The sequence below is a fragment of the Micropterus salmoides genome, unplaced genomic scaffold, assembly GCF_014851395.1.
Source record: "Micropterus salmoides isolate LMB-PRFRI ecotype aquatic unplaced genomic scaffold, ASM1485139v1 Ms_hic_scaffold_21, whole genome shotgun sequence".
NCBI lineage: Eukaryota > Metazoa > Chordata > Actinopteri > Centrarchiformes > Centrarchidae > Micropterus > Micropterus salmoides.
The window spans coordinates 13,551,362-13,565,399 of record NW_024041262.1 but is presented as its reverse complement, the minus strand read 5'-3'; the positions used below and the strand labels follow the sequence as shown (position 1 = coordinate 13,565,399).

The 14,038-nt window shown below is 38.6% G+C and overlaps 1 protein-coding gene across 1 annotated transcript in view; it reads left to right on the top strand.

The window, feature by feature from the left end:
* Nucleotides 1-11,606, top strand: part of ngfrb (nerve growth factor receptor b) — a 30,584-nt gene extending 18,978 nt beyond the window's left edge. Inside the window, exons 4-6 of the mRNA XM_038736160.1 lie at nucleotides 4,409-4,649; nucleotides 6,493-6,653; nucleotides 7,732-11,606. Of these exons, the coding sequence (XP_038592088.1) occupies nucleotides 4,409-4,649; nucleotides 6,493-6,653; nucleotides 7,732-8,075 (746 nt within the window). The 3' untranslated portion in view covers nucleotides 8,076-11,606. The remainder of the gene's footprint in view (nucleotides 1-4,408; nucleotides 4,650-6,492; nucleotides 6,654-7,731) is intronic.
* The last annotated feature ends 2,432 nt before the right edge of the window (nucleotides 11,607-14,038 follow it).

Here is a 14,038-nt window from a genome sequence, read left to right as displayed (position 1 = left end):
GTTGACCTCTATGAGTGCTGATCACATTCTGCCGCAGAACAGACGCACCCACACACACACACACACACATAAAGACACAGACACACACAGATACACATGCACCCCGTACAAATTCACAAACATGCATATACACCCCTGATACACATTTAGGGGTGTGTTCAGTGTGGAGCACGTGGGCAGAAAAATTAGATTAGTCATGTAAAGTAGGAACTGAGCCAGAGGCCTCAAGGAAAATGTGTGAGAAAGAGGGAAGAGATGGTGTTTTGTAACAAATCACATATGTTGAAAGTGGATTAACCAAACAGGGGCAACCGCATTCTTCATGTTGTAACAACATGAATACTATAAAAATGTCCATCACTGGTGAAGGCATTTCTGGTTTTGTTGGGCAGGTCTTGGCAGCAGTTACGGCTGTGCTCAGGTATAATGACATACAATAAAAGAACCAACTTGCTTGTGTCGGAAGCCCCTCCTTACCTTTCTGTTTAACTCCAAAGCCAGCTTTTAGCATTGTTAAGTATATGGTGTTAAAACAGCAGCAACACCTGTTTGCAAGAGGTTGGAACGACGACGAGTTTAACTCAGGCGTGGCTGCTACAAAATACCCCACACATACACACAAACACTCACTTTGAATGGAAATTACACGCACACACATGCATAGAAACTCATGTGTGGGCAAGAGCTTTCTATATAATTACTCATCTAATGCTGGCAAGTACACATGTGCCTGGATTTCCAGTCACAAGTTAGTCATTAACAAAGCACAGAGGAAAATTCTAGTAATTTCACTAACAACCGAATAATGGTTATACAATAAATGGTTTGTTGACAGGTGTTAAAGTTGACAGAAACCTATCATTTTGACAGCTCCACATCTTTCAGTTTGTATGACCTTAATGACAAGCTATTGCCACATGGTGACCAGTAACAGTTTTGTTTATTTTTTTATTGTATAAATTATAATAATATGGATTAACAGTAGAAGAAAAGATTTAACAAAGTGAGCAATTTCTCTTCCTACTGGACATGGAACATCCATATTGTGGCTGTCAAGTGAAAACCATGTATCTCCAAAATGCTAACTGTTTGTTTTTGTTTTCTCCACTGTTTGAATTATTTCCAATTAATAGTTAGTATGGTGCATCATACACTCCATGCATATTCTCTTCTGACAATGTAAGCGCTGTTATGTGTTGAGCTTTGTATCTCCTTTTTTTCAGAAAATGTAAATCTTTCTGTGCATTGATTTCTTAAATGTAATACATACAGTTATTTAAATTTTTACACATGGATGTAGGTAATTTATTTTCTTATGGTTCATGGCTTAAAGGTACAGTATAACGTAATCGTTGCTGAGTTGATCATTAAAATGTCTCAACATGATAACTCTCTGACTGAGAGCAGCTGTCCAATGAAACCACTAATCTCTCTGTATAGTGGAAATAAGCTGAGCTCAGCAGGAGAAAGTCACTCTCCTCTGAGTCCAGACCATCCAGTGTGAGAGGTTGAGCTAGTGGTTCAGTAAAGGCACTTAGAGCCCTGTTTTAACTGTTAACCATAGAGGGAGGGAGAGCACATTTATGATGCAGAGATGTAGAGAGTAAAGGGAAGGATGGACAGACAAGATAGAACAAAGATACTAAAAGATTTAATCAAGAAAGTTAGACAACAATGATGCTGTGTTTACTGTCAATGGAGGATGCTCAACATATGACTGATTGACAGAATAGGAAATGCCTGATAGGAGCGAGCAAAAATGTAGCCAGCGGGAAAATGGATAAATGGATAGAGAGAGGATTGAAGGATAAAGAGGTTGTGAGGAGGCATTTGTGCTGGACAAAGAATTTCTGTCAATGAATAGTGTCTGGTTTCACGTTTGTATGTGTGTGTGTGTGTGTGTGTGTGTGTGTGTGTGTGTGCGTGCGTGCGTGCGTGTGTGTGTGTGTTTTTTAGGAGGGTTAGAGAAAGGCAGACCAGCCATGGTGGTGATGGTGATGATGGTGGTGTGAATATAGGGGGGATACTGAAGAGGATATGCATTTCTCAGGCACTTCATTCACAGACAGTAGCCCAATACATTGGTATTTGAATTAAGAGTACTCCACCAAATTTAGCATTGTTCTCCTATAACGCTGTAGGACTCATGACGGATAGTTTAAGAAAAAAGCTTAAAGTTATAGGGCTGTCCCACTGTCAACTCTTCAAGTGCATGAGGGATCTCTTGCAGACTTTTTAAACCCTTTATGCACAACCCTTTATGCACACTATGATTTATGCACACTTTCCATAAATTTGAAAATTACCTCTTGTCCACTCTGTAAGGAAGGAGCCTGGAATAAGTTCAAATCAGGCAGTCCGGTCCCTTAAATGACTCAGCTGTGAAGGAAGTAAAAAACTAATAAAACTAGTAAACTAGTAAAGCTAAAACCTAGTAAAATAAAAAGTCCCAAACCCACAACTGTACATAACATGTTTTGGTGCCGTCAAGTTAACACGATATGTCATTAAGTGCAGTCCCATTATACCATTTCGGACCCATGCAGCCTCTTGCTACTAAGTCTGTGAGGGTTCATTTAGACTGAGGTCTGGCAAGCTCATTTCTTACTAACTCCACATCCCAAGGTTTTTGTCATTTTCAAGCTTGTCTTTATCAAACGTTGCACAGCTCCCTCTGAATCCACAAGCTTTAAACAACTTCTTTCACATTTGCAGTTGTGCTCCCCAAGGGTCCTTTGGCTTTAACCAGCCACTTGTAAGTAAGTTGTGCTGTGCTGAGTGAGCTGAAAGCACCTGTGAGGTTTCTTAACAGGAGCACATGGCTCCCTGAACCCAGCAGGAGGAGGCTTTACTGACCCGGCGGTCAAAGGATAAAGCTGGCCAAGGACTGATGCTAGTAGCAGCAAGACAAACAGGACAGTTGTTGGCACAGAGAAGTAGCTAACCCTGCAGGGCAACATCTTTCCTGTAATATGACACCAACATCATCGTAAGACTTACATTTAGAGAAAGAAAACAATGGCTTTACAGGGTGTGGATTAAGAATGATTGACATCCAGCATAATAAATTAATAGGATGTTCAGTATATTGGTGTTGCCAAAGAGTGCTTCCCATCTGCAAAATTGCCACACACAGCAGCACTGTGCATCCATCTAAATAAGCTCTCATTAAAAATGTTTTCACCTCATTAGTGAAAAATGGCCCCCTCACATTCAGCGGCTCTCCTGAGGTATTTAGTGCCTTGGAAGCCAACTGGAAGATTTCCTGTTGATGATGTGAGTAAATTTAAGTAAGTGACAGGCGAGGATAGGTTTCCACATCCGCGGTGAGCGAACATGTCTGCTTAGTGTTAATGGTTGAAGTGGGCAGGACTGGATGGACATACTTGCTCTTAGCCTCATTAATGGCTCCCTGGGGTGGAGGGGAAATGACCAAGTGATGTGGGATGTAATGTGTGTGTGGGTGTGCTTGTTGTATGTGTTTGCAGCAGGAAAGCCATGTTTACACTGAATATGGTGGATAAAAGCAGAACAAGTGATAGGAGCTTGAAGATAGTTCATCTGTCTTATTTGTAGACATATTTAAATCTTGAATACCACTTTCCCATCATATCTTCAAGCTGAAAATATCCTGATCTGCAGGGTATCAAAGAGCCAACGCAGCATTTCTCTCCATCTGCTGCTACTGATAGTAGGGCAACCTTTGGCCTGAAGGAGTTTATCTCTTAGTGTTGCCATGTCTTTGAGAAAAAAAATGTCCTTTGATTTGAAGTTTTTCCTTAAAATAAATGATAAATGGGAAGCCGGTATTAAGTATGTAGTGAGTGCACACTTTAAAAGTAATTACTGTAAGTACACTCCAAAAACTCAGCGTGCCTACTCACCAATGCTTGATTTTTGAGTCAGCTTATGATGTTAAGAGTACTCCACCAGTTTTAGTATTGCACCCCCAGAACATAGTTGGGCTCACAATGGACAGTGAAAAAAAAAACAATAGATGTAGTGCAACCAGAGACATCAACCTTTTTATTCCACACATTCTTCTTCTTTGTCAAAACCTGCACTTAGCAGCTCAAGACCCAGATATTTCCCATAGGAGTTTGTGGAGACCAAAAACAGAGCTAAAAAGAGAATGAATGTTGGCCATACATTCTCCAGGTGAATCCAAATGAATACTCATATCACTCCATGTCTGCTGGATGTGTAAATAGGCATCTATTTGCCAACAAGTTTCCCATATCAAATTAAATGATATATATATATATATATATATATATATATAACATGTTTGCAGCTTGTTGTGCCTCCAAGTGACCAAAATATCTATTAAGTTTAATTGACTCAGTAAATTCTTGTTATTGCAATGTTGCTTTGTTTTCATGTGTCCATCCCTTTTTGTCCTTCACAGTTATCTACCCTTCAGGGCTTCCCACTGCCTTTACGGGTTACTCCAGTACCACCTATGAAGAATTTCCACCAGATGGCCCCCCACCAGATAGCCCAACAGAGAGCACCACCACCACCACCACAACTAATGGTGATTCCCAGGAGAAGCTCTACCAGGGTCTGAACGACAAACTCATCCCCATCTACTGCTCCATCCTGGCAGCAGTTGTGGTTGGCCTTGTGGCCTTTATCATCTTTAAGAGGTGAGGGCAGAAGAGAGGTGAAGTATGAAACAGAAAAACAAGTAAGAACAAGTTGCTGGGTGAGACATTTTTAAAATATAGTCGACCAGAGCTTTAGAAAATGGGATCTTATCTGGTGCATTGTGTGAAAATCCATTCAGCCATGTATTTCATTCTTATTTGTCTGGAGTGGAGTAACAGGTATTGCTGTAAATTGGAGTTAGACTGGTGTTTTAACCAGTGTTTTTATCTAATTTAAGTTGATGGATTCTATTGGAGTAAAGAAGTTACAGTATCCTAATGTTTCAAAAGAAAAAAAGGAGAAAGGGGAGAAAAGTCATAAAAAATAAACAAGTTTGTGTAGTCACTGGTGACTCCTCAGATTTACCTTTTGGTATCTTTCAATTGGTAGTCCTGGCCAGGTTGAGAACCCTTGTGTAAGGCAAAAACCACAATGCCATGGTGCTTTGATGTCCATGGTTTTTACCCTGTCCTCTTCTCCCTCTGCCTGTTGATCTCCACTGCTTACTAAAATGTGAAGTTCAACAGCTGAAGAGAAGAGAAAGAGGATCTAATACTAAACCTAGATTCTGAATTTCCGCAGTTTCATATTTAATGAAATCATCTGCCATTTTTCTGGATGAGAACACATTGTTGTCCTGTGGGTCACCATATGGTCCATTTACTCTCTTCCCATCATTAACTGTTAAATTTTTAATGTGCAATATGTTTATCCAACTATGTTATGACAGATCAGAACCAAGGTGGGCAAACACTAAAACTGACCGCAGCATTTTAAACATTTAACTGCCTCATTAAATACCTGTACTTTGAGCTGCCACACTGTAGTGGGAAGCGTGAAGGTGTTTAACCTATAGGTCACTGCTCTTATTTTAATATCCATATATTGTATTATCAAGTTGTCATTGAGGGCAACACTTAAAGTTTAATGGCCTTTGAAAGTCACCATCAAAGCACTGAATTGTGGGTTACTCTGCTGTTCTTGTCATTCAAATTCCCTTCATACTGTCTGTCCATGCATTTTCAATCTACCGAAATACTAAGATCACAAACCCAGATCCTTTAAATATGATCAGTTAATTTTAGGATTTGGAAAATATACAAAATACCAGATGTGTTGTAAAGATTGTTTTGTCAAGTGGCAGAAAGTGAGTTTTTGTGAGGATATCAACATCTCAGATACATTTACACAGTTGTGAAATATCTTAGTCATTTTTCCACGTTACAGAATACCTTTTAGTTAAAGCCACTTTAATCAATATTCTTAAATTAACAATTATCACATGACTACTTATGTGAAAAGGGTCGCGTATAATGATGAACTCACAAACAAATATCACCAGATTGGTTGCCATGCTTGTGTTACTTTGTAACTGCTGGATGTGTAAATGTGTAGGCAATAAGTGTTTATGATTAAAAGAAAACAATGTTGACTGTTGATTGGAAACAGGAAATTGTGTTAAAGTCTGATGTCTTGTTGTCCATCCACCCCGACCTCCTCCCTATGTGGACTTTGTCACTCTATTATAACAGCACCAGACTTTCTCCTTTGTTCCCAACATAATTACTACAGCCATTAGAGGGCTTTGTGTCTTGAGTGTAAACATATGTAGTTTAGTTAGTTAGTTTAGTTAGTCATGGGAGGACAGTCGCTTTACTACACTTACACAATTATTGTGTATTTACAATACTGGCAATTAATGATAAAGTTGATACAGTGGGATTAACTGTTGTTTGTTCAAATGTTATTATTCTCACTTGCACTGAAGACTTCCTTAAACACATATTGATTTCATGTTTTTTTTATTTGTTGAGTTCTTTTCTTCTGCTCATTTTCATTCAGGTGGAACAGCTGTAAGCAGAACAAGCAAGGAGCCAACAACTGCACAGCCAACCAGAACCAGACGCCGTCCCCTGAGGGAGAGAAGCTGCACAGTGACAGCGGCATTTCTGTGGACAGCCAAAGTCTACAGGAGCAGCAGGCCCAGACTCAGGCACAGACAGGTAATACACTAATACATGCACCTAAACAGAGGCCACGCCCACAATACCCAGAAATATTCATTTATCAAACAATTGCACTCACATTGGGTGTAAGCACGTTTCAATGCAAACGTTAGTGTTTATCTGGCCTGAATTTCTTTGTTAACGAGTTTCTTCTAATCCACAAATATGTCTGATGGATTGCATTCTGTAAATGCACACAGACTGCACCCTGAACTGTCCCACCATATCTGTCAAAAGAAAAGAATTTTCCTTCAGGAATGAGCTGTCTGGTGGCCTCATCAACTCCACCTTGAATACGACCTTTCAAACTTACTGTAGCAAATCAGCAAAGAAGGATTATAACACTGACAGAGCTACGGTCTCCAGTCCTGCCCTGACAAACTAGTTTGAGAGACTGTAGGACTTTTAAAACCACATGCTATCCCAGAGTATAGTAAAGGAAGAAAACAAAGTAGTGCAAACAGGAGAAAATAGTATTCAGCTTTTTTTATCTGATGATGTTGTAATGGAACTGGTCAGTCAGAGAGGCTGTTGCTGCTCATGCAATGCAGCTACCTACCGCTTTTGTATTTACTCCAAACAAACCACTGTTGTTGCTGCAGAAATGTACACTGTAATGTACCTTCTTCCAAGTAATTACAGCCAATCAAAAAGCTTGTGAACAGGATGTAGGTAGAATCCTTACTGTGTTATATTAGTCAGGAAACGAGAGCAGTAAAAATTTACAACCATGTGAATCATTTATAAAACCTTCCAATAGGAGACTGGAGATGGTGCAGTGGATAAGACGTATGTCTTTGGTGTGAGAGACCCAGGTTCAATCACCCACTGTGACACTTCTACCAATGTGTCCCTGAGCAAGACACTTAACCCATAGTTGCTCCAGAGGCGTGCGACCTCTGACTTCTATAGCAATTTTAAGTCGCTTTGGATAAAAGCATCAGGTAAATGTGGAAAAATTATACTGAGATTTATGATTGATAAATTAGTATTTTTTCAACCTCACATCAATCTAAATATATTTGAAATAAAATAATATTGTTCAAATAATGAAATTGTTCTTCTCTCTCTGCAGTTGTCAACATGGTTGAAGAGCCTTGCTTGCTACTTCCACTCCACACCAGAGAGAAAGTAGAGAAGCTACTGTTCAGGGGCAGCGAAGGAAACGACTGCAACCACATGGATGACAGTGACTGGTGTAATCTGGCGTGCCTCCTGGGATACGAGGAGGAGCGTATTGAGACCTTCCGTCAGGATGATCATCCTATCCGTGCGCTCCTGTCCGACTGGGCGAGTAAGGACTGCGCCAGCATCGACACACTGTGCACGGCACTGCGCAAGATCAACCGTGACGACATTGCTCAGAGTCTGGTGCTGAGTCCAAGTGCTACAAAGCCGACCGCCACTTCTGTCGTGTGATTTAAGCTTAACAGTGAGCAAAGCACCTGAACCTTAACTTTAATATTCTTCCATGCCCTCCCTCCCGCTACATAATTCATGCTACAACCGCTTTGAGCTATTCCCCCACGAAGCCAGCAGTTACAGTGATGATCGAATATTATTTAATTTTGAATCAAGGGATAAGACAAAATTAGACAAAAACTGAATGAATATCAATGTTGCTAATCAAGCCACTTTAAAGGAAGCCAAAACCCTTCACTTAACCATCAGGATGTGCTTATAATAATTAATTCTCACATTTTAAAATCCACACAATGTAAAGGGGTGTGGAGGGAAATAGTCTATAATCATTCCATTTTGAGCCTGGATATCCACCTGCCTTTCCACACTATCTGACATCCACCTTGCCGTATTCTCACTTTAATAACCATGGAGCAGCAATGGGCTTTGAACTAAATTTATTGTGGATACCTGGCTCTTTTAATCCTACAACTTGATCTTCTGCACCTTTTTTCATCATTCTGAAATAGTCTGTATGTCCCTTTCTTATAGAATTCATAAGCCAGTGTTGTATTTCTAAATGTTCCTTTACAATTCTTACCAAAGAGGAGTAAATGTCTTGTGGCCATACCTGACAAGTGACATTATTCACATGCCACGTTAGACGTTTTGAATTTAAGTTGTCAAATGCCTGCATACCACAGTCTTCTGGATCTTTGCAAATAAGACAACCTGACGAAGGATGATTGGACCCAATTCAAAGCAAAATGAAAACCTAAGTACAGCTATTTACTCTTGTTTTAAGTACTTGTATCAGAGTCAAGACATTGAGTTGCGGCACACGAGGAATTACTCTCAACTTTGGCTTTGTCGTAAGTGATTTCTGCAGACTCTGCCTTTTTCCGACAAGTGCTCTAAGAACTGCTGGTCTGGACTCTGTAGGGAGGTCATTGACTCCTGCAACATGAGACACTATTCTATGTGTTCAGGTCTATCTGCATAACACAGGAGCTCCCTCACAGATTCCTTCATACGGGCCCAGAAAAGATAAAGGACGTGGAACTCAAGTCACCCCGTATGTATAATGTATGTACATACATAGGCATAGGCAAGTTCACACATTAAATAGAGACATACACCTACACCTACAGTATGTAACCATGCATGCATGTACTATACAAATAAACACACACAGGTCATGTATTGACATCCTCATTCATTCATTCATTGACAAAGAAAACTTCAGATCCTGCCATATAGTATATGGAACACTCTCATGAGGGGACCAGACACTGTGTAATCTCTTTATATAAAGTAACTCTTTTGTCTTTAAAAATGATGTCTTAAATCCATATAATTTGCGATGTGTGCTACCTAGACAGTAAACAGCATGCAGGAACTAGCACCTCGTTGTCAGCCAGTGCACAAATTCCATGAAAAACCACAGACAGAATAATCAAGATGCAAAACAAAAATCCAGTTTTTTTTTTTTTTTTTTGCTTAATTTCTCAGGGTATCTTGAATGATTGTGTTACTAAATCAATATTACACCCTCCATAAATAACTGTAGTTGTTAAAGAGGAGACACTGGGTTTGTCTTCTTGCGACTGACAATCCTTCAAACAGGTGAATAAGAGAGGGGAAGAGTGCCAGAGAAAAGAGAAAAAGGGTGTCTAGTTTCCTCATTGTTTGCAACAATGACCTCTGGATAACAGGCAAGTCAATGGAGACATAAGTCAAAGGATGTGGGATGAATTCAGACCAAGGGAAAACATTACTCAAATGTAAAGGTGAAGCCCAGGAAACTGCATTTGCATCAGTCAGCTTGTTTAAGTATAAGCATGCATTCCTCTCCATATGTGCTTTTTACATTGTGTTATGTTGCACCTATTTGGTTTGAATTTGTCAAAGCACGCGTCAAAAATTGTATTGTGTTGATATGATTATTCTGCCAACTAAGGACCCCTAGCACATATTTGTTTTCTTTTGTCCGTTTGGGGGAAATATTTGAAGGAGCAAATATACTATATTAAACTTAGTTATATCACCAACTTCATCTGTTGCTCTCAGGTGCAGACTGTACATTGTTACTAACCACTGGCATACTGAGCATCATGGTGTAGTGTTTCTTTAAATGAAGGTATTCCCACTCTATTCTTGTTGTATTTTGATTCCCCAAAAATAACTGTAAATGGTATTATGTACTCTTATTGTCTTAGATTGTAGCACTTTAATGTGTAATTATGTATTCTGTTTGTCTGTTTTGCATCACAAGTGCCTGGAAACTATTTCAGGTATTCACTGATGTTGTACATTTTAGTTTATAGTTGTATATCTTCTATAGTTGTTTTTTTTTTTTTAAACTTGTGAATAATTTGTCCTTTTCTAGTTTTTATTTTAGTTAAACCCCAGAAGGCGCTACTGTACAATAACTATGTGAATGGGATGTTGTTATTGATGCTGTCCTAAAGTAAAAGGGTAAGATGGGCAAAGGGAAGGGAGGTGCCTGTGTGAGGTACTTGGTGCAATTAACAAGTTAGTCACACAATAAGTGTAGTGTGTCATTAAGACTGTTTAGGAAAAACACTTATTCACTTTCTTGCCGAGAGTTAGATGAAAAGAGCAATGAATGTTCAATATGAGGCCACAGCCGCAGCCGGTTAGCTTAGCCAGGCTAGCTGTTTCCACTTGTTTCCAGTCTTTATGCTAAGATACGCTAACTGATTGCTGGCTGTAGCCGTATTATCAGACAGATAAGAGTGGTATTGACAATTTTAAATAACTCTCACCAAGAAAGCAAATCTCACAGCATAATCTGTGAGGTTGAGATATTTAGGATGGATCTGGTCTGCTATTGTGACTACAGACAGACTAATTGAAAAGTTACACAAAATTGGTGTCTAAAGATGACTTTGCTCTGATAAATTAACACGTTTGTTACTTATTGGCTTCTGCAGTAAGCAGGATTAAGGAAACTTGATGCACTGTAGGGCCTCCTCTCCACTTTTCTTTGTGACACTTAATGATATTTTGTGTTTTATTCGTGTTCAATATAAGTCATTATGACAAAATGACATTCCCTGAAATACTTTTGTTCATTGTAATATAGCTTAGTCTGTGCTATCTTCCGAGTTTGCCCTCCCATCAGAAACTGTGACTGAAGATGGCTTTGTCCTTGGACAGTATTTGTTTAGTTTAATAGATATGAAATATTTAATTGAGTAACGGTAACCAGACATTGAATTGCTTGTACAGTAAACCTAATTGAAGGTGAACATGTCATGATATTGCACTTGAGAGTAACAGAGTAATCATGCAGATGGGAGTTGGGGGGGGGGGTCAAAAGACTGTCTTTGGAGGATATGTTTTATTTTCAAAAGCCCTGGTAATGTAGCGCATAGTGACCAGGACTGAAATGTAAAGAACTGAGAAAAACTGAATGTTCCTTGTATACTAATACATAGTATAATGTACTATACTTAATGTGAATTTGCAAAATTCCTACATCAGACAAGCGGTAAAACCAATAATAAAGCTCAAACCCACTCATCTTCATTTTTCATGTATGAAATGATTTACAAAAACTAATTATTCTGAAATGTTATTTAATGATTCTTAGTTTCAGCTTAACTGGATTTCATTTTACTTCATCAAAGATTTTTAGTTCAAAATGCATTTTATTTATTTTTTTAAATGAAAAGTATTATTTCATAATGTCTCTTTTTAAAAACTTTTTATTTTACTTGACAGTGGTGTAGTCACCAGTCACTTCCCCCTCACCACCACTTCTACCAAATTTAGCCAGTTAGCTCCTGTTAGCTAGATCAACAACGATGACAACAACTAGATGCTGCTGCTGTAAACAATTACAGTAGGCCTACACAAACTAGTAGTAACTTTAAGTAACTAAAATCTCCTTTTTATTGAGCTTAACGAGGCTATATGTTAACAACATAGCCAGCTAGGCTAGGTTGTTGGTAGGTTTATGCAAATGAACAGAGAGCTCTTGGTGCAGGCTAAACAGAGGAAAGTTAACCATTGTTTATTTGCATAGTACTACCCACATGATACAAAGAGGGTGGAAAATTGGCAGTTTCCCTTTAAATAATTTTACAATTAATTTAAAATACATTGGTTCATATATGTGTGTTATACAGGTTAATTACTTTTTATTTTATTTAATATTGTACACTTTGAGGCTCCATAGACGTGCATGCTCCAACATACACAGAATGGTTTGATCTTAAAATGGCAATGGTCTCTTTTGTACTTTGACCTCAGGAGGAATAAGGCCTGTGCATTTTCCTCAAGCTCTACTAAAGTCGTTTTGACATGTAATCCCAGCCAAATGAGACACACTGATTACTGGAAGCTTCAGCTGTTGCAACACAAGGAGGGATTGAAGAGGAAGGGGGGATTGAAAAGGGGGCAGAGTTGGGTGGTGGACTAGTTCCTCTTTAGCTTCATCAAACTGACTGCATGAATTATGGCCTTGCGTGTGGTCAATGTTAGCAGCGGCAACACAACACTATAATAACAGATACCAACAGCCTGTCAGCGCAATTAGACTTACATTGGTGAGTGATATGGCAAGGTAATGATGCATGAAATGACACACGCTGGCGCACTGGTTCTCACTGGTTTCATATTTTTCTGTCACTGTGGGTTTTACGCAGTGGTAGTGTTACAAGTGTGAACATATTGTGATGGATTAGTATACCTTGTGGTCAAAAACTAAAAAAAAAGTAATTTCTTTGGAATTTGAGTACAGGAATGCAATAAACAGCCTAAAGAGGCTGGAAACAGATCAACTATTGAAAAAAAAAATACATCTAACAAAATAATACCTTACATGCTCTATTATATACAGTATGTGCAGAGGTAAAGAGTCTAGTGGAAAAAGTGGAAACTCTGTAGTAATGTTATAGTGTACACGCAGTACATTTCAGTAATATAAATATGGTTGTATATAGGTATAATATTAAATATAAGATAAGTGAAATATACAGCAGCAATATGTAGTATAAATTACACACATATATGTATGTAGAATACAGAATAAAATGCATGTAAACATAGTTGTAAACAACTATATTTCCCATTAAAAATACACCCAAACTGTCCAAATTGACTCTGTAATGAGAAAGACAAACTTTCTGCTAAGATTTGCTTCACTATGCTACCAATGCAATTAAACTTGACATAAGTTATCAACAATTTTAAACCTGTCTACTTGCATCAACAGGTTCTGTCCCAGTTCCCAGTGCCTAAGATCAGTTTCTAAGTGAACCGTGGTTCAAATGGAAAACACATTTCCCAGCTAACCGCTGCTAACCTCCAGTGAGTCGTTAGCGAGGAATGTTTGTGAAGGGAACCATGTGTGCAGGAGTGACATGTGGTGGTGAAAGAGGATAGGTTGAGTTTGGGTGACCAGTTGAGTTTTGGCTTCATGTTAAACAGATTTTTTTTTAAAAAGTTGTCTTCACTGAGCGACTCCAGTCTTTGACTCTGTAGAGCCACCTATAATCTGTGTTTTTATGTTAATAGAAAGTTTTCATCATCTTGAACACTTTTACATGCTGATTTACATTCTGTAATGATTAAGACCTACTGAAGATCCTCGTAAGTAATTACATCCTAATGTGGTTCATCTTGAAAAGATGGATTTGAAGGCTACTTGCAACAATGTTTTGCAACATTTAATGTACAAAAAAAAAACATTCAGCCACCATTTAAGGAATACAGCTTTGTTGCCTATATTCTGTTGGAACTATGGAAACAATGAATGAGAAAAGCCAGGTGAAAAACTGAAATGATAAATGCAGAAAATGTGATTGTGATGAAGTACCGGAAAGTAAACTAAATTAAGAATTAGGTTGTCAAAGTGGGTGGGGTAGGAAACGCTAGAGAAACTAGCAAGAGACAAAAATATATGTTCAAACAAAAAATAAAAATTGTATTGCTCATTTACAGAAAGATGT